The sequence below is a fragment of the Papilio polytes genome, unplaced genomic scaffold, assembly GCF_000836215.1.
Source record: "Papilio polytes unplaced genomic scaffold, Ppol_1.0 DF824269.1, whole genome shotgun sequence".
Taxonomy (NCBI): Eukaryota; Metazoa; Arthropoda; class Insecta; order Lepidoptera; family Papilionidae; genus Papilio; species Papilio polytes.
The window spans coordinates 728665-750393 of NW_013524935.1; the positions used below are offsets into that span (position 1 = coordinate 728665).

The 21729-nt window shown below is 33.3% G+C and overlaps 2 protein-coding genes across 2 annotated transcripts in view; one reads left to right on the plus strand and one right to left on the minus strand.

Annotated features, from left to right (window-relative positions):
- LOC106107315 (flotillin-2) overlaps positions 1-21729 on the minus strand; it is a 164263-nt gene that overhangs the window by 94437 nt on the left and 48097 nt on the right. The window lies entirely within an intron of this gene.
- Positions 1028-16386, plus strand: LOC106107298 (glucose dehydrogenase [FAD, quinone]). Its single transcript, XM_013288100.1, has 5 exons — positions 1028-1079; positions 1539-1804; positions 13189-13680; positions 13960-14105; positions 14605-16386. Exons 3-5 carry the CDS (start codon positions 13428-13430, stop codon positions 16060-16062), a joined length of 1857 nt encoding a protein of 618 aa, XP_013143554.1. The 5' UTR covers positions 1028-1079; positions 1539-1804; positions 13189-13427; the 3' UTR covers positions 16063-16386.

Sequence of the window (21729 nt, forward strand, 5' to 3'; positions counted from 1 at the left end):
AAGTTACGATCATAACGTTTTATAACGTAATTGTCACCATCCTACTAAACTATCTCAAAAACACTGGATAGTTTTAAATCTTACTAATCTCACTAATATTATAAATGCGAAAGTTTAGATGGATGGATGTTTGTTAAAGTTTGTAGACTAAACGGCTGAATCGATCTCGATGAAATTTGGCATAGATGTAGAGGATAGTCTGGAAGAACACTCAGGCTACACACATTTGTTTTTTTTTTAATTCCACACGAACGGAGTCGCAGGTCAAAGCTAGTTCAACATAGTTTCTTAATCATAGACATATTGTGTCCGTTTCCAATCATAGAAATCATACGTACGTGTCAGGAAGCATGTATCACTCAATACGCGGGCTATTTCACAACCATAGGATTTAGGACGATCGAAGCCACGTGCATCAATATGTATGTATGTCGCAATTATTACGTGTTCCGAGTTTACGAAATTTGATGAATTTACATTGGCATTTATATGGTAATTCAAATAATAACCCACCATTACTCGATGTAGTTTCACTTATAAATAAACATCATAGATGAAAAAAATTTGGTAAAATCGCGCGAAATCTGCCATTGGTATTATCCTCGCTTTATAAATAAGCCTTTATCAAAAGGACGTCTCTAATTATTAGAATGAACTATTATTATTTGTGTTAAAAATAATTTAAAGAGTCCATGTTACTTAACCCTTCAACATTTACACGAAAAAAACTAATTTGAAGACCCTTATCTCGTTTTAAACTTGTTATCCTGAGTCACGCACAACTTGTCCAAGAGTATAAAAAACTTATAAGAAAAAGATAATCTTCGACAATCCTATTACACTTCCTTGAATTCCAAAACTAATCAAAATATCGACAACCCTAACTATTGCCGCATCATACGCAATCGGTAGAGCACACGGCACGCTATCGCCTAACCCTGTCCGAAAAAGCCGACCCACATAAGGCCGTGGCCGTAACTTAGCGTGGGGAGGGTTGCACCACGGCCGGCCGGCGTCAGTCGAAACCGCGGAGTCGTATCGCGTTGCCGCGAACCTTCCGAGCCGCACACGAATATAACGTCCGTTACATTTGAATTTCTTATTAATTTTATAAAATCATTCAATGTTCGAAATTCAAAAATTTTTGTGATATTTTTTTTTTAATTATCGTGTTTTTTGACAGTATTTTAAGTGTGTTTAATTAAACACAATCAATAGGGAATATTTTTAAAACCGTAGCATGTTTTTACTTTTACAGCAACATGCATGTTTATATTTAGACAAGTTGTTAAAATTTAACTTTTTCAATAATGAGTTACGTCTTTTAGTCCGGGTCGATAACAGCTATGATGTAGCGCATTAGATAATACTGCAGCTAGCTAATCGTTATGTCTTTATAACAGACTGTGTTATAAATAACACGTATCTTAAAGTAGTCAAAACCTTAAAAAACAATCATTATTATTAAATAAATAATAAGAGCATAAATTTTGGACATCCCTAGATTAAGTTTGATTCTTAAATTTTTGTATTTTCAGGCAACAAAAGACTGTCAATTGACAGCCATTTTTATTAAGAGTAAAATAGTAAAGTAAAAATCGATTTGTCATCAACATTAAGTGAAAAGGTGAGAGAAGAAAATCGATTCAAAATCGTATACGAACTTAAAAACATCGACAGTTTTGAAAGTGTTGTGTCAGTGATTATAAACGCATTAAAATCGAATGAATAGTAATTCAATAATAAAAACAGAACTCGTCGAGTGTTTTGGTGCAGTGCGTTGTGTAAGACCACAGCCATGAAAGTAAGTTTCCTTGTCTAGATACGTAATGTAACAATTTTAAACGCAAATATACTATTTGTAAATAAAAATTCAAATAGGCAATAAACTCTATTGTTTGTTAACAATAGACATTGATGGTAAGTAGGTAACGAATCTCGAATGCATTAAACATTTCAAAATTATTTTTAAATAGTTAATACACTGAAAAAAGTTACTTTAGTGGGTTTTAAAAAGAGACAAAATACTTTAAAATTACCATTGTGTACACAAAATTAAAAAAAAAAAACAAACAATAGGAATTATACTAATATTATAAATGCGAAAGTTTAGATGGATTGATGCAAGTTAGAGTTTGTAGCCTAAACCGCTGAACAGATTTCGATAAATTGGTATTTATGTAGCGAATAGTCTTGAAGAACACATAGGCTGCTCACTTTTCTTTTTTTTAATTCCACGCGGACGGAGTCGCGGGCGAAAGCTAGTTAAATGTAATAGAATAAAAAACACTACCAAAAAAAAATAAACAGTACAGAAAAAAAATATGTGACGAAAGGTGGCCAGCTCTTGTACGTGTTGAAGGGATAAGGCCATCAATGGACTGCTTTCTGCTGACCTCTTTCACAACTGTAACACTTAGGTGATGTGAAATAAAACAACCAATTATTCTAATAAACTTGATAGTTCAGTTCATTGGCAATAGCACTTAAAATTAGGCGCCGTGCTTTCATAAAAAACGTGATATCATGTCAAGGTCTCTATAATGAGGTCTGCCGGTGGTTAGTGCCGCTAGCCTTACATAATGTAACGAAATTACTAATTACATAGCTACTAATAGCCTATTGATACTTGATCAAATGCAATTTAAATTCTGATAAAAATAATGAAACAAAATCAATACATTGTTTATTCGTTAATAACAAAAATACAAATCGTTCCTGTTTATAATATACAAGCTGTTCCCGTGCGGCTCCTTCCAAACTTATAAGAAGTACAACGAACGCTATTGACTTTGGATAAAAACTACGTTACCATGGCAACCTTGCTTCCTTGATGTTAGTTTGTAGTTTATTGTCCCTTTCCCACGTGAAGGTTTTTTCCATTTTATTTACACCTTTAGTTTAATAACGTTAAAATATATAGCCTAAAGTGTGTCGTAAGTATAGGGCTTTTTACTAAAGAAATATTCAAAAATATACTATGATTGCTGACATCCTACGTCAATTATTGTGTTTACGTTTTATTATATTAGGACTAACTTTCGCCTGCGACTCCGTCCGCATCGAATTAAAAAACAAAAGTGAGTAGCCTGTGTTTTTCCAGGCTATCCTCTACGTCTGTGTCGAATTACATCGAGATCTATTCAGCCGTTTAGGCTACAAACTCTAAAAAACATCCATCTAAACTTTCGCATTTATAATATTAGTAAGATAGTAAGAAGTACAGATTTATTTCAGTTATTTCGTTCCCAAAAGCTGTCACTTTCATCTTTCAATATGTTTATCTCGTTATTCATTGTTTACTAACTGCAATTCATCCTATGATGCAATATTTATCCCATTCACTTAAGAATTATTATTACATAACATAAAACATTTAAATCTATTCTAATGAGTTTAAATGAGGACCTCAATTGAACTGTGTCAGTAACATCCGGTCGTTACCAATAAATGTAACAAAACAAAGTCTGTAGAAAAACTTAAATCGATACGCTAATAGTACAAAGTGTTCAATTAAATATATTAATGATTATAATTTGTTCTACAAAACAAATTGAAAAACAAATGAAAACGGTTACCCGCAACAATGCAGATATGCCTTGCGTCATTAAATCAAATTCATCAACCCTTGAAAGCCTGATTTTAAATCAAATTAAAAATCTATAAATGTACTCTATACTGTGTTTTTTTACTAATTGGGAGAGTAAAAAAAAAACGATATTTTTTTATCTATTCGTGATATGCTTCTTTTAGTTTTCTAACTTAAAATTTATCAGTCAAGGGTAACATAAACAGCCTAATCATACTAATGCGTAATGGATGTTTGTAGCCTAAGCTGATGAACGGATTTCGATAAAATTTGGTATAGATGTAGAGGATAGTCTGGAAAAACACATAGGCTACCCACTTTTGTTGTTTTTATTCCATGCGGACGGAGTCGCGGACGGAAGCTAGTATTAAAATAAAATCGATTGTAGATGCCCAAGCGATTTATAACCCCGATATCAAAGAAACTTCAGGTATTCAAGAGTTACAAATTATGTTGTGCATTCATCTCTTTCATTCTCATAAACAAAACTGAGACAACATGATTTCTGTCGAATTTTAACATAACTGCGATACGCATCAAACAGAGGTATCACGTGTTGGTAAACAGTAAACACGTTAGCGTGTTAACGTGTTGCTTAACACGTCAGCGGGCTAATTTGTGTATTACAAAATGACGAATTTTATAAAATCTCGTTCTCGCGTTACTACATCGAGATTAGGTTATACATTTCTCAACGAAATATACATTATACAATGGCCATGACTGAATTTAAAGATTTATTACGACGAAAACCGTTGTCGAAATACTACAAGACTACTGTAGACAAAGTAATAATTGTAAACATAGAATATGGTCAGTGTAAACTACAACCTCTTTGGCTGACAAGAAGTATGAATACAGCCAAAGAGGTACTGGCCACTGGCCACTTTTGCGTAGTTTGTTATTAAAAGATAGATTAAAAATAGAAGAAGAAAAAAAAGCGTATAACAGGCAAGATGTAAATGAATTAGTTTTACAGGATAATATTATAAATAGTTTAAAATAAAGTTGTTTTGACATTTTTTTAAGTTCATTATTACAAAAAAGCGTGTTTAATTTTTTTAAATCACTATATCAAAGGTGAAAGGTTGTTTTCAAATTTGTATTACAATCGGAAATATTTCTGTGTCACTCGCTTAAAACTTACATACATTAGACGGTAATAAATTATATTCACGGTTCGTAAGCATTTGTAATTTAGATAATTCACCATAAATTATAATTATGAAATACAAATTAACATTCGCGATAACATTAACATGCGGAAGGAAGAACTAATTTAATTTCTCATTTGCACATTTTAGAATAATAATCGATTATTATTCTTTTTATAATATAAGGTGACAAACGAGCAAGCGGCCACCTGAATCCACCGAAATTGAAGCTACCGCTGCCCATAAACATCCATAACATAACATTTTGGTGTTACTTCTAATGTAGTTAATTGTTATTTAAATTAATGTAAAGCCATTATACCGCACGGCACATTGTCAAATTGACAAACACGTAAAATCTATACTATTATAATAAAGTGTAAACACACACTTCTTTGTTGCCTAAGATGTCAGCAATTACAGCATATTGGGTAATTCTTTTTGTAATACAAAGCCGTACACTTACGTCACGCTTTAGGCTATATATTTTCACGCCATTAAACTTAGGGGGTAAATATTTTGGATAAAAACCCTAATGTGGGAAAGAGACCATAAGTTGCTGCCAACATCAAGAAAGATTGTCAAAGTTTGTCACGACATGTCATTTGTAATTGATAATTTGACAAATGTAAACAATAAAATAATTTTTTCATAATTTCATGCGGACGAAGTCGCGGGCAACAGCTAGTTTGACAATAAAAAAATATCGTTTTCTGACATTTTAATTAAAAACATAAATGTTTTAGACAGATTTATAAACAACCTGTGAACCAAATTTACTCGTAATGATGTCCAAATCTACATGTACAAAACATACAAAAAATGTAAATACAAACGTGTTACGTAGTAACATAAAAGGTGTTAAGTATTATTTCATTTGCATGTTGAAAAGCTGTTAGTTGCGTTGTTGCGAATGCTTTACAATACAATAACACTGCTCTATTGTTAAGCTGTAACTGATAATATACAGAACTGTGAAACGAATCATGTAAATTAGAAAAACAGTTTAAAAAAACCGTTATTTTGTGACAATGACGAAATTTTCTCTTATTACATTCTTGGATTAGTCTAAACGGAATTATTTTTTTAACGCTCTTCACGTCATTAGAAGTTTAAATTCCTAAAAATCTATAGAACAACTCCACATTGCACGGTTGTATTAACCGTGAAAAATTACCCCTGCAATCCTTGTTAATAAACAGATATAGCTAACCCCATATTACCGGAAAAACCAGTAGTATTTAAAATCGTATATTTTTAGAATAAAAATATTTAAATATAATTTTAAAGTGGAGAAAACAAAGAAAGCTGACCCTAGTACCATGTGGGATATAACCTAGGAAGAGAGAATGAGACAATAGCCAATCCGCACTGGGTTAGCATCGTTAACTATGCCTAGGGCTAACTCCGAACCCTTCAGAGCAACATATGCTGATCACAAAACAAACAAAATAACCATAATTATTATTAACAAAATAATGCATGTAAAATATTGCAATAGACGTACTCCTATCTTTCAATAAAAGCTTGCGGAAGATATAAGAGTAAACAGTGAGCGATTTACTTTGAAAGTTGCCTAACAATGTGCATTGGCAAACAAGAGTGCGTTCAACAGACCTTTTTCATTGTTCACGTAACACATTAAAGGTTGTGCCACCGTTTGACTGTCTTTTTTTGCGGTATAGTACCATACCAACTTTTGGGCGGATCGAACAGGCTTCGAACAAATAAAACGCAATTCAGTATTAAAAGTATTTAGGAGGCACGTTAATTAAAATTTCAAATATTTAGAACAGATTGAAGCGCTAATATCGTAATTCTAGACTACCAATCTTGTGGTCGAGTTTTCGACTATTGTAAACCATAAGCTAACACAAGCCTAAAGCTTAGTTGGAATAGGTAAAGGAAGTATTAGTAAATTAACAAAAATCTACTAATGTAACAAACATTTAGTGCAGCCCAGTAGTTCCGCTTATAACAGATGGCGCCACCGACCGGCCACATTGGTATAAAAACCATTAAACAACTTTTCGCCTACCTTGGTTATTTTTCTTAGGCTGATTCGGCTTACGAGACCCCTGCTCCAATTACACTAATATTTTAATAAAAAAGATTGATCATCGACTTACCCTTATCCCTACGGAGCTTCGGCTCTTGTGCTGCTTAAGTGTTGAACAATTAAAATAACAAAAAACACTATGTGTTCTACGCCTTAGTAACGGTAGCAAAATAAACAAGTGTAACGTATCAAATCAATGATCGGAAGAAAACCGTGAAGACGGTACCGACACAAAGGTTGAAAGTGAATCCAATCTAAACTGCGACTACGTAAGCCCTGGCTCGTAATACTTTGACTACACAGTCGGATTTTATTAAAATGAGAAATTATATATACAAATTTCACTGGCTGCTAATAACATTTCTTGTCTACAAGGTTTATTAAATTCATGGAAATTCACAAAAATAACAGACCTAGAGAATAATATTAAACTATGCCAGTATTAATACAATACTAGCTGTTCCCGTGCGGCTTCACCCGCATGAAATTATGAAAATTTGATTTTATTGTATACTTTTGTCAAATTCTCAAATCTCTTCAAAATGACATGACATGATGACAACCTTGCTTCCTTGATGTTGGCAGCTTGTAGCTTATAGTCTCTTTCCCACATTAGGGTTTTTATTGAATTTATTTACCCCCTATGTTTAATGGCGTGAAAATATATAGCCTAAAGCGTGACGTAAGTGTAGGGCATTTTATTAAAAAAAGAATTATTCAAAAATATGCTGTAATTGCTGACATCTTAGGCAACAAAGAGGTGTGTGTTTACGCTTTATTATAATAGTATAGATAGTACAGATTAATTTTATATATAACACCGTGTAATAGTTTTAAAATACGATATAGTCATTACAATTTTATCTAATGTCTATTAATTAGGTTAGTGTTAAGTCTATCTGACTAACCTAGCTAGACAATGTTGCAATAGTTATATAACCGGTTGCCATGGTTACGTGAAATGCAAACATCGGTAATCTCATCGTTCAGGTTGCAATAAAATTGGCGCCAGACCGGAACATACTAAAACTGTACGAAATCTGTATTAGTTTTTGTTATAAAATGTGGAAAACCTTGACCATTGTCAACATTTTTATTAACTATCAATTTCTTTTTATGTAACCTAAAATGTTTCAAATATTTAACAAAGAAATCAAGACAATTAGACCGTTTACCGGCCGCTTTAGTGTGTCACGAAATTAGATTCTATTCTAAACATTCTGATGGTTAACTCGAAATTACATCAAAAAGTCTCGTAAAAGAAATATTTAAGACCACTACAGCGGCTCATTACTAACAGTTTTTACTAGCGAGTACAACTATTTAATTAAAACTGTCCAAAGTACTATGTAGGCAAAAATTTAAGTGGCACTTAAAATATTGCCTACGCACGCACTTTTTTTACTATTGATTAAAACCGAGCGTATGCAGTTGGCTTTAAACTTCAATCCTTATTATTCAAGTACAAAAAGTAATTTCTTGGCAACCATGAACTAAATCTAACTAATATTATAAATGCGAAAGTTTAAATGGATGGATGGATGTTTGTTAGAGTTTGTAGTCTAAACTGGATGAAATTTGACATAAATGTAGAGCAGAGTATGAAAGAACACATAGGTTATTTACTTTTGTTTTTTTAATACCACGCGGCCGGAGTTGCGAGCATAAGCTTGTATGTTATAAAATGAAGAAACCGGAGCGTGACAAAACAAAACTTGTTAGTTACAAAACTTTAATATACCTTACATTATTAGTATTATTAGCATAAAGAATAACACTAAAAGGTGTCAATTGTAACCCAGTTTTGCATTGGTCAATAAAAATGTGCAATTTTTTTTGATAAATAGGCACATTGAATAATTTGAAGTCAAGGACTGATTTTATGTTTTTTAAACGGTTTTATTTAAAACTAGCTGTTTCCGTGCGGCTTCATACGCATGAAATTATGAAAATTTTATTTTATTGTTTACATTTGTCAAATTATCAATAGCAAATGTCAAAATGACATGACATGACAAACCTGAGCAATATTGCTTTCTTGATGTTGGCTGCAACTTATAGTCTGGCCCACATTAGGGTTTTTACCCAAAATATTTACTCACTAAGTTTAATGTCGTGAAAATATATGCCTGAAGCGAGACGTAAGTGTAGGGCTTTTTATTAAAAAAAAAAGAATTATTCATAAATATGCTGTAATTGCATATAATAGTATAGATGAAGACATTACTATAAAATGTAAATAATATATTTTTATACATTTATTTATTTAACACTACGAGGTAACTTTCCTCCAAGTACAGACTGTTACAAGGTTATTTGACGCAGTCGACCATAACGCATAGCAAAAATTAGTAAAAAAATGTTTGCTAAATAACAATAAAATTTAACATAACCTAACAATCCAGACACGAGTTTGATATTTAATTAAATCAAGCATGTCTTTTTACGAATCAAGTACATTTCCCTCCACTTGAGTATGATGTTATTGTGCACGCGTTGTAGTTACAAAACCGCATTTTAACAAGTTAACTATCATGTACTTAAATAGCTATGTAAAATGGAAACGTGCTATAATATGCACGTAATATGCGGCATATTGCATCGCCGGTTATCGCTAACACGTAATGTTCATGTTATATCATTTACATGTACCTAATATGTAATACATACGTACATACATCAACTTATTCTATATAATATCTCGAAGCCAGAATAAGGATGCGGTCGTCATGGTGACCACGACCGCATCTTCTCTCGAATTGAATTGACAAACTTTGCAACGCTAGAACTTGAAAGAACAATTGAAACAAATGAATACGACATACAAAGCTTACTGCGTCTAAAATTCCTCTTTATGAAAACATGTGTTACAATTATTCTGTATTGGCTTACTTCTGACCTAGGGGCCTAAATTATCAACGTAATAAAACCAAGTATTTGTACGAAGTATAAAAAGGGGTGTTAAAGTATTAACAGACGTCTGTATGGAATTATCATCAACCTGCCCTTGCGCTACGGTGGTTTGACACAGTATGTGCTCTTCCATACATGTCTATCAGCCGTAAGATCTTAATTCCCTTAAGCATATCCTTTTTCATAACACCTCCCTACTTTCTTTAACCTTTCTCTACCTTTGTAGGTATCACGATCTTGATATTTTCTTGTTTTTGTGATCATTATCTCTCCGTATTAAGTGCACGGCGTCATAGCTATTAAATTGACTCGATAGTGTATAGCCATAATTCGTAAAGGAGAACTCAAAATGAACGAAGTCCCATCTAGGTCAGTATGGGTCATGGTCGTTTATTTTAATGAAATGTTAATATCTCCAATTAACAAGCGACCGGCCTATCAATAAAGGTCGAGGCACACCGGGCCGGGCCTACAGATATTGCGCGGGAACTTATGTAACAGAGAAAGTGTTTTCGACGGCCTTCACCCGCTTTACAACTGTGCCGGGTTACGATACGTCTTCGCGAAGTTTCTTATGGAATGTTGGTTTTTACGATTAGTTTTGCACATTTTACGTAACTATATAGAAACAATAGTAGTAGTCCAAAGGGATAGGTTTCAAAACGTTTCTTACGGCAGGACCGTACATCTTTCTTGTTACTTCAGCATCAAACGTAAGTCTTCTTTATCATAATATTAAATATCAGATCAGAATTATACACAGTATATCTGTATTTCTGCTAATCTGTGACAAGCAAGTTCGTTCACGTTGTATTGATTTTAGAGTCTTTGACATTATAACGAAAAAAGACGGGGGAGACTGACAAGGTCAGATTACACACGGATCAAAAACCTTGCTTGAAAGGAAATCAACCACAAATTACATTTTAAATGTTTACACCATTCACTTTAAAGGGGCGAAATTATTGATACTTTTTGAACGATTAAAGTAACTGGCAACTAATAATTTTGAGTACTGGCTGAATGTGCATCGTGCATGATAGATGTCAAGACGAAGATAGAATGACAGATGACAGTTGTCTTTGAATAGTGGATTGATGAGTTTTGTTAATATAAAATCAACTGGTTATCTCTGTAAATGTTTGCTATTCGATTAGAGTGTGTTGTGAAGTTATCAATAAAGATGGGTGTCAACTAATGATGGTGTTTCTGATGTTACGCGATTGTTATTTCATTATCTCCAACACACGCAAGCCTACAATAGAAGATCGTTACAGTGTATATGATCTACCCGCGGATTTGAATTTTACAAACAACCGTTCTCTCTGACAACTTTATATTATCGATTTGTTTCTGTAATTCGTCAAATAATTGCGTTTCTTCCAAATCATCATTCGTTATTACGTCTGTCACTGCTTCATTTTAATCAAGTCTTGTAACTGCATCTAATTTATTGAAATGTCAACATTAATTACATTTTCCTACGGCATAAAGTACATTGTGTAAACACATTCTTAAAATACGATGACTTAACTTCTGCCGACCCGTTTTATCGCAACAGATGTGTACAATCGAAAGTTCGATAGACGACCTTCACCCGAAGACGGCGGATTTTTACCGACAAACTGGTTTTCACTTACATAAGATTTGTTTATCAATACATTTGAGATAATCGGAACGCGTACTTATTCTGTAATTGCAATGCGATACTGAAACGTGACGATATATTTGCATTTAGGACTTTATACCAGCAAAAGCGAAGCTAAAGCGATGCGATGATAGATGGTACGTGATTGTTTCGAGCGTTAAAAAATTGAATACGTAGCAAATTCTGCATTCCTTTTTTAGGTCAGCTGTTGCACTTTGCTTCTGTTCCAGTTCGCTTTAACTGTTGTGTGCTACTAGCACTAAATGCATGTAACTTAATACTTAGATGAGATTTGATTTCATCATCGAAATACGGAAGTGAAATTCACTTTTGAAATTTAACATTAATTAAATTAAACATTAATATGCATTCAAAGTTTTGGAATAAATCTAGGAAGTTGTTGAAGTAGGAAGTAATGATTTAACCTAACTGCAGGATGCAGGAACACTTTCGGATGGGAAAATCTGCATTTCAATCGCAGACCACCAATGAACAATCAAAATTTGATTTACTCCTAGAAAAGTAGATGACATAATATTACATATGTGTCTCTAGTAAACATAATACGGCCACGCACGAAGTACCACAATGGAACAACCAAGATCACGCCCCAATAACTACAAAAGAATAGCATTCATTATTCTTATCTATAAGTTATGTTAAAATAAGAAACAGACATTAAACATTTAAAACATTATTTAACATGCATTAAAAAATAATTTATTAAATATGTTTCAACTTGTAAATAAAGCATTAAATTAGGTAGCAAATAAACGTAGCGGCCTAAATAAAATAGATTTTCATTGTTGATATGAAAAAGTTTAAATTAAAATAAATAAAACATCAACAAAGAAATCGCAACCGAAATATTTTTTAAAAAAAAGTCAATCTTAGTTAAAATTAAAAAGCTAGAATGAAAGAACTTTTAAAAACAAATTTATAAAGGAATCCAAAACATATTATTTTTAATATAAACGAATTTCCATATCCGTTTCTTGTATAACAATTTGAGAACATTTATTATCTATTAGTTCCTATTACGTAAACTGAAAACTAAATAATCGAGTCACAAAGGACACTTCCTGATTAGCTAACTAGTTGACAATTTTTAAACAATATATTATTGTCACTGATAGCGGTCTACATTCACTTTCACGCTGGTTTGTGACTTATAATGCCTAGGAATTAGATCACATCTTCCGCACTGCTAGGAAATATTACCTCTCTCTTACACACAAATGTAACAGTAATGCAGTACGGTTTATAACATCTCTTTCACTTCGTATTATTTAATTATAACAAAAATAAAACACTAATAATTTATTTAATAAAAGAAATGTACCAACCTACTTTTGCTTAGGATATTACTTGTACTTAAACTTCATTGATTTAGACCTCATTAATTACCTGAAACAGAAAAAGGATTATAATTATAAACCACCAAATCTTCTTCCTCATGCTACTCCCGTTGATTCGGCGCAACAGTTTTTTGTCCTCCACATAGCTCTATCATACTTCATCTCAGTCCCTTCTTGTTCATGTCCTTTAACGCAATCCATCCATCTCTTTCTACTAAATGTACAAAATATCAAAGAGATTATAAATTTTAATAATAGCCTAAATGTATAATTATAATCAATATATAACATAGTAATAATAAAACAATTTATGTAAATAGCGTTAACAGTTCCTGAATGTAGTCAATGTAGACAGTTACGACGTAACAAACGTTAAACGCCGTTTAAAAGTCAAACCAACAAACGTTCTCAAACCTAATCGATACATCTAGAAATCCAAAATAACAGTATTCTTTTCATATTTCCAGACGCAACAGCCAAGCTCAACAATCTCTCACAATTGCGATGCAGACTAACATGCGGTCTCGTCGCCAAGCAAGCGATAACAAAGCGATGCGCAGAATCAAACCACCGGACAGAAAAAAGCAAACGATTCTATAACAAATGAATCCAATCTAAAACCAAAGCCAAAACAAAAACAAGTCTAAAACAAAAGAAGAAGAAGAGGACAAGCCTAAGAACTGAACAGCAATCTAAATTAATAAAGATGGGTTTACATGTGTTACTAGCTTCTACAGCGCTGAAGACGATCAGCGTTACTGGACTGTGGGTGATACCATTGCTGCTCGGAGCACTTACGTATCACAATTACAGTTCATATGACCCAGAAGCTAAAGTACTGGATAAGGAACCGAGGAAAGAATACGATTTTATCGTAATCGGTGGAGGGTCGGCTGGAGCTGTTGTCGCTAACAGACTTACTGAAGTGAAGGATTGGAATGTCTTATTGTTAGAGACTGGTGAGTGTGCTTTTAAGTTACTACTAGCAAAAACAGTAATTCATTTTATAGCAGTACAGAACTGGAAAGAATCATAAATAATATTTCATGCAGTGTTAATAACATTCTTTTTTTCATTTATCTCAACACTGTCAAATATGAGTAAAATACTAGCATTTTCTGATTTAACATTTATGAAAAACATATTAAAAAATGTAGCTAACATCTGATCACAATTTGAAAATCAGAAAGATAGTCTTATCTGGTATAATATTAACCATAATAATTTGTATTTTCCAGGACCAGACGAGAACGAAATCACCGACGTGCCCTCGCTGGCGGGCTACTTACAGCTGACTAAGCTCGACTGGCAGTACAAGACGGAGCCTACGCCGTACGCCTGCCTTGGTTTCAAAAACCATAGGTGCAGTTGGCCACGAGGAAAGGTACCTTAAATTGTACTACTACTAGTTCCTAATTCTTAATTCTAATTGAACGTGGATGGCTCCAAAGGACAAGGAAGACCGAAGAAAGTATGGATGGATTGTGTGAAAGAGGATATGCTTAAGAAATGAGTGGATTCAGATATGATGGCTGATAGAGATGTATGGAAGAGCAGCACATACTGTGCCGACCTGATAAGGGCAAGTTGATGATGACTAGTTCCTAATTCTGTCAATATTTATACTAAATACACTACAATACTTTAAGTATGAATTAAAGTATTTCAAATTTATTAGTTCGTCTTGATCTGTCTTTAAATTAAAATTACGATAATATCTATCATTCTAGTAGCGTACTCGTACATTTTAATGTTCCCATTTTACTTTGCCAGTCCAAAACATTCTCAAATCTATTTGAAATAAAACAATTTAAACCCTTTAAAATATTACAGTCTTTAATTTATTTTATCGTTTTATTAATAGTACTTCATTTACATTCCAGGTGCTTGGCGGGTCCAGTGTCCTGAACTACATGATCTACGTGCGAGGGAATCGTTTCGACTTCGACCAGTGGGAGTCATTCGGCAATCCCGGGTGGAGCTATCGAGATGTACTCAAATATTTCATAAAGTCTGAAGATAACAGAAATCCTTATTTATCTAAAAGCCAATATCACGGAAGAGGTGGCTACCTTACAGTACAAGAAGCGCCATGGAGAACGCCTTTGGTGGCTGCTTTCGTTGAGGCGGGAGTCGAAATAGGTTATGAGAACAGAGACATCAATGGAGCCGTTCAAACAGGTTTCATGATCGCACAAGGAACTATCAGACGTGGTTCCAGGTGCAGTACAGCAAAAGCATTTTTGAGGCCGGTTAGAACGAGACGAAACTTAGATGTATCACTCAACTCTCAAGTTACCAAAGTTTTAATCAATCCAATAACTATGAAAGCCTACGGTGTTGAATATGTAAAACATGGCATAAAAAGAGTAGTTTTTGCGAAAAAAGAAGTAATATTATCCGCTGGAGCAATAAATAGTCCACAATTACTCATGTTATCTGGAATAGGTCCTAAAGATCATCTTAGAGAAGTTGGAATTAAAGTTTTGAAAGATTTAGCTGTAGGTGAAAATTTGCAAGATCACGTTGGCGTGGGAGGATTAACATTTCTAGTCGATAAACCAGTTGCAATTGTGCAAAATCGTTTCCAAGCATTCCCAGTTACGATGAACTATGTAATTAACGAAAGAGGACCAATGACTACTTTGGGAGGTTTAGAGGGCATTGCGTTTGTGAACACAAAATACGCTAACAGCTCTGGTCTGTGGCCAGATATACAATTTCATATGGCGCCAGCATCTTTCTCATCTGATAATGGGCAAATTGTAAGAAAGATTTTAGGTCTCACTGATGAGTTATACGACAACGTATATAAACCGATTGCTAATAAAGATGCTTGGACGATAATGCCACTTTTGTTGAGACCAAACACAAGAGGATACGTAAAGCTAAGGAGTTCCAATCCTTTTGACTATCCAATTATGAATCCCAGATATCACGAAGATAGATTAGATGTAAATCGTTTAGTGGAAGGAATAAAAATAGCTTTGAAAGTAGCTAACGCATCGCCCTTCAAGCAATTCGGTTCAAGACTTTACATGAAACCGTTACCTAATTGTAAGCAATTTAAATTCATGTCTGATGAATACATTGAGTGTCAAGTGAGGACTATATCGATGACAATATACCATCAATCTGGTACAACCAAAATGGGACCTTCTTGGGATAAGAAAGCTGTGGTGGATCCAAGATTACGAGTCTATGGTATAAATGGACTTAGAGTTATAGATGCTAGTGTTATGCCGACAATAGTTAGTGGTAATACAAACGCCGCAGTAATAATGATCGGTGAGAAAGGAGCTGACATGATTAAGCAAGATTGGTTGACATATAATCGGTGACGAAAGTGTGACTTACCAAAATGTGTCAAAAACTGAAAGTGATTCCAAATAGCTAATTTATCTAATACTCTTAATTTGTAAATATACTTTAAGTAATGTTACAATCCTACGAGTAAGTTGCTATAGGTGCTATTTCTAAAGGTATGGATGAGGTAATTTGTATGTTTTTAGTCACTTTCATAGACTATCTATTCATAGATTAAAAAACCTAATTTCATTTTCGTACCTTCTATATTCTACATTGATCTTTGAAATGTTTAATATCTTACTAAATCAACACAAAATTAATAACATATAGAATTTTGAATATATCCAGACATCTTAAGATAAAAACATAAATGCCACTCTGACAAAAAACTTGAAATTTATATTAATTTTTTATCTTTTCTTTTCGTATTGTGCCATAAATTTTAACATAAATCTTGTCTTTTTAAGCCTTTGTTCTTTAATCTGTTAAGATTAATTTTGATAAATAAAATCCCATCTTATTTGCTCACGAAACAATCATTTAGATAAAAAGATTTTTGTCACAAAAATACAAATTATACAAAAAAAAATCAAATTCAAAAAAATGTTTGGCAAATACAAAAACAAAAAAAGACATGCAAGAATAAAAAAATGACAGTTATCAGTTCTACAAAAATAACCTAGGTATTGATCAGAATTGTGTGGAAGTCCTTCAAAAAATTAATACAAAGTATGTAAATATTAATTACATTTAAGTAAAATAAAAGTTACCAGTTGTTTTAATTTGTTTCATTTCATTTAGACGAAATGTGCATATGACTAAAAAGTTTGCAAAACTCCTTAAGAAAGAATAGCAGCAAAGTTACTGGAAAGACATTTCTCGGTGCTTATACTAAATAATAATAGAAAATATGAAACACTAGCTTTCGCAAGCTACTCCGTCCACGTGGAATTAAAAAAACAAAAGCGAGTGGCCTAAGTGTTCTTCCAGACTATCCTTTACACCTATGCGAAAATTTATAGAGATCCGTTCAGCCGTTTAAGCAACAAACTCTAACAAACATCCATCTAAACTTTCGCATTTATAATATTAGTAAGATAGTAAGAAGTAAGATTGATAACATTTATTAAATGACCTCTATTATTTGAGTTTCCACATGTCACGTCCAAACTTAACTTTTTTTAAATTTGCCCAAGGAGCAGTACTTGGTAACTTATTATAAGCAGCTAATTATTAATATAAAAAAATAAGTAACCCTATAATTAACTAAACTTATGATTCTTCATGATAAGAATTCAAATTGAATTATATCAAAAAAAAATCTATGAAGTCAAGCGTCGCCAAGGATTCTCTACGTGGAAGCAGCTGACCCGCCTCCGCCTAGACCTAGCTTAGGTTATCTACTGGCGACCCGCATGGATGGAGTTTTCAAATTACAGTCGCATACATATGTACTTACTTAGGAAGAGTTCCCCTACTATTAGTCGAGCAAAGAGTAAATTAAGTATATTCCGAGTAGTTTTTGTTAAGAACAAAATCATAGACATACGTCCCTCTCTGACAGCTGTCAATGTCATTGAGACGTATTGGAATAGCGCGCCATTTTAGAGGGATCAGTGGCTGTGAGTGTTTACTTTTAATTAATTTGTTAGTTATATTAATGTCCTTTCAGTACATAGTTCCTATTTGAATAAGGCCACGTTGAAACTAAATCATCCATTAAGCAGCGTCTTGTTTTGAACTCCACGTGACATAAAAAGCCGCTATAAACATCTAGCTTTAAATTATTCATATTTTGCAAATAACAACTTATAAGCACTAACCGTAGAATTCCACTGACGTGACAATTGTAATAATAAACGTTTCTGTCCTTATTATTTGCAATAATTATGACAAGGACAACAAAGTTTTCATAAAATTTGGGCGAGGAAACCAACGGTAGCAAGGTCGAAATGTGCGCAATTGCACTAATTAAAATAAGCAAATATCTATAAATTAATTCAAATAATATTTAAAGATAAATATAGATGTTATCCTTATTTATTTTAGTAATCGATTTTGAAATAACGTCTATTTGAAGGAGCAAATTAAATAACAAAACATCTCTAAAATTAGGTATTAACGTAAATGTTCAGTTTGCTATAGTACACATATTTTGATTGCTTTTCTGTCTAATTATGCAGGTTTCTTAGAATTCACAATACATAGCAATCAATCAATAATTCAAATATGAGCAATATCAATAAAACAAAACACTACATATATTAAAAATACAGCTCTACTTGATGATTTTTTTGCTGTGAAATTACTACAAAAAGGTAGAACTAAAAACGAAAAGGGTCTTAACCATATATTACTTTTAGTCAAAAAGTAAATAAAGAAAAGCTCTAAAAACTTTACAGACGCGTCATTTTATTTAAAGAGTCTGTCGTAGTAAATGATACTAATATTATAAATGCGAAAGTATAGATGGATGTTTGTTAGAGTTTGCAGCCTAAACGGTTGAACGGATTTCGATGTTTGGCATAGATGTAGAGGATAGTTTGAAAGAACACAACACGGACGGAGTCGCGAGCAAAAGCTAGTATTTTTTATTTTTTATGTTTTTTGCGGATATCAATTTACATTTTTCATTAATTTAATGTTTAAAAATTATTCAATTGTTATTCTTTAAAGATAAAATAAATAAATGAAGAACATACTTTTAGTTTTTATAGTTATCACTTAAGATAATAATATCTTCTGTTTTTATTAAACATTTTTAATTCAATCTTTATTATTAATATTATATTTTTAAATGAAAATCAATTGTCATATATAACTTTAAACTGTCGTGGTTTTTACAATTATAATGTTCGTAGGATACGGGTTTCTTACCACGATTGGGTTATTTTATCTCCCGATATTTCGGCACAGTTGCATGCGCCATGTTCCCGGAGTCAGCCCATGGTAGTGCCCGCTTTAACATCTTAGCATGAATAGGCCGGCACGCCCGGTGTAATACCACGACCATACAGAAAACAAGCGTGAAATGAAAACAATCCCGTGTTTCGTCAGATGAGTGTGGCGCCGGAGGTCTAATTTTAGTCCCTTTCTCTGTACCACCATTTTCTTATACGAAGAGGATAGGAAGAGGAAGTGGATTTGACGGTGGAGAGGATGCATAGGAAGAGGAAATATCCTCTTTATGTGCGTCTCCTTCTCCGTCGGATAAGGGTAGGCAACGCATCTGCAATTGCGATTGTCTATGGGCAGCGGTTGCTTCGCCATTTTGGCGGATTCAGGTGGCCGCTTGCTCGTTTGCCACCTTAGGTTATAAAAAAAAATTACAATTGCATACCATTTTAAAAAATCCAGAAATTACTTTCCTAATATCAAAACTCCTGTTTCACTTATATTTTACGATTTTAATGTAACTACGTTTCCGGACCAAATATGGCAGGCGCTGCAAAATAAAGGTATATAAAAAAAATATTACAAAACCATTACGCATTAAAATGCCTCATAAGTTATTGACCCTTCTCCGGTTACTTGTGGCCGGTTATATTTAGGGACTTATTTTATCAAAGGACACATTCATTTTAGTTTTTATTTACTTTAAAAATCACTAATGTAAATTAATTTCTTTATCGTATTAAACTTTGATTTAACTCTAAAAGCGCTCTCTTACAGCTGACCATACGAGAATTTTAGTAGAATTTTAGAGAGAAATTTAGTAGCTAAATAATCCGTAATACAAAAATGATAATTATATTAAAGTATTCGAGTTGCTGTTCAGTTAATTTAAAATTCCCATGAAAATAATTCGGATAGATTTTTTTTATAATATAAGGTGGCAAACGAGCAAGCGGCCACCTGAATCCACCGAAATGGAAAGCGACCGCTGCCCATAAACATCCGCAATTGCAGATGCGTTGCCTACCCTTAATTGACGGAGGAGGAATCCCCTTCCTATGCATCTCCTCCACAATCAAATCCACTTTTCCTTTCCATCCTTTCCTCTTAAGAAAAGGTTCATCAGACGAAACGCGGAATTGCTTCCACTTCACGCCTGTCTGTGTGGTCGTGGTATTACACCGGGCGAGACGGCCCATTCGTGCGAAGATGTTAAAGCGGGCTCTACCACTGTAAAATTAAGACATACTACGCAATCGTATTATCAATATTTAAATGTAATATTAGAAACTAATTTCCTATTACAAGGAAGGCGAAGAAGATTTTTTATTAAAGAAGGGGGTAAATGAGCAGCGGAAACACCGAGACAAGTTCATCGACGCCCAGGAACATCCGCAATACTAGAAGAACTGCATAAGGCCTGACCTTTGAGAAAGATCTAAGACCAAAAGTCTGTGTCAGATAAAATACAACAGTAATAATCTAGAGTTCTCATAACATTAAGAATCTAGGCAGTTAAGATAATCCTACATACGCAAGAAAATAAACACAAGAAATAATACTTTTTGCTCCCACAATACGTTTTGTGTTTAAAAAAAAACACCTTAATTCTGGAATTTCCTTTGTAGAAGTCTGATTACAAAAGCATATAGTTAAGACAAAAAGCGAATCGTTATTTAAGTTAAAGTGTTATTTTCGACTCAAAATACATCAAACTAACATCCATCCGCTAATTATTATAGTAAAAAACGTGAGCTTTGATCAAATCGTGAAAAAGCTACAAATTACATCATAAAAGTATAACGCTGGTCGTTCTTGATTATATCAAAACTGTCCGTTTCCACTGCCGAAACATTCACAGCATTGCTATCTCATATTTATCAAAGAGAATGAGAGAGACGAAGGAATATGCGATAGTAAAATTATCGTTATACTGCTTGTCAGTTGAAGCAGGGTAAAAAACTCATTGAGAAACATTAGATAATTCTTTCTGAAGTCATTTCAGTTATAGAGCCCGCTACAAACCTTCAGTTTTTTTGCGCAGTCTTAATTGAATAATCGAACTGTACAGTTAAAAGACTAGTTTTCAAGTTCAACATAATCTAAAGATGTTTACATTGATATTTTATATTTAGCATCGAAGATACGAATAAAATTAGAATTAGGATCCTTCAAGAAGCGAGCCTACAATTTCCTCAAAGGCCGGCAACGCATCTGTAGTTCCTCTGGTGTTACAGATGTCCATTGGCGTCGTTGACCACCTTGGTATTCAAGCCGCTAGTTTGCCCCCTTTTATTAAAAAAAAAAACACGATTTTAACATAATAACAAAGAATAAATCTAATTTTGTATGTCACGAATACTTTACGATCATCAGATTACCGCTATTATGTCAAGAATATGTTAATGTTAAAGTTTTATGATAATAAGTCTCAAGGAAGTTGATATGCAAAATAAAATTATAGTACAACGAAACCAACATCATAGATATATACATTTACTAGCTTTTGTCAGCGACTCCGACCGCATGTAATAAAAAAACAAAAGTGAGTAGTCTATGTGTTCTAGAGTATCTCTACATCTATGTCAAAATTCATCGAGGTCCGTTCAGCCGTTTAGGCTACAAACTCTAACAAACATCCATCCATCTAAACTTTCGCATTTATAATATTAGTAAAATCTATATCTATCAATGTAAGATATCATCAGAAACATATTTTTGAATTAACTTTTTTAATTAAAGCCCCTACACATTCGACTCGCTCTAGGTCATATAATTTCACGCCATTAAATCTAGAGGATATG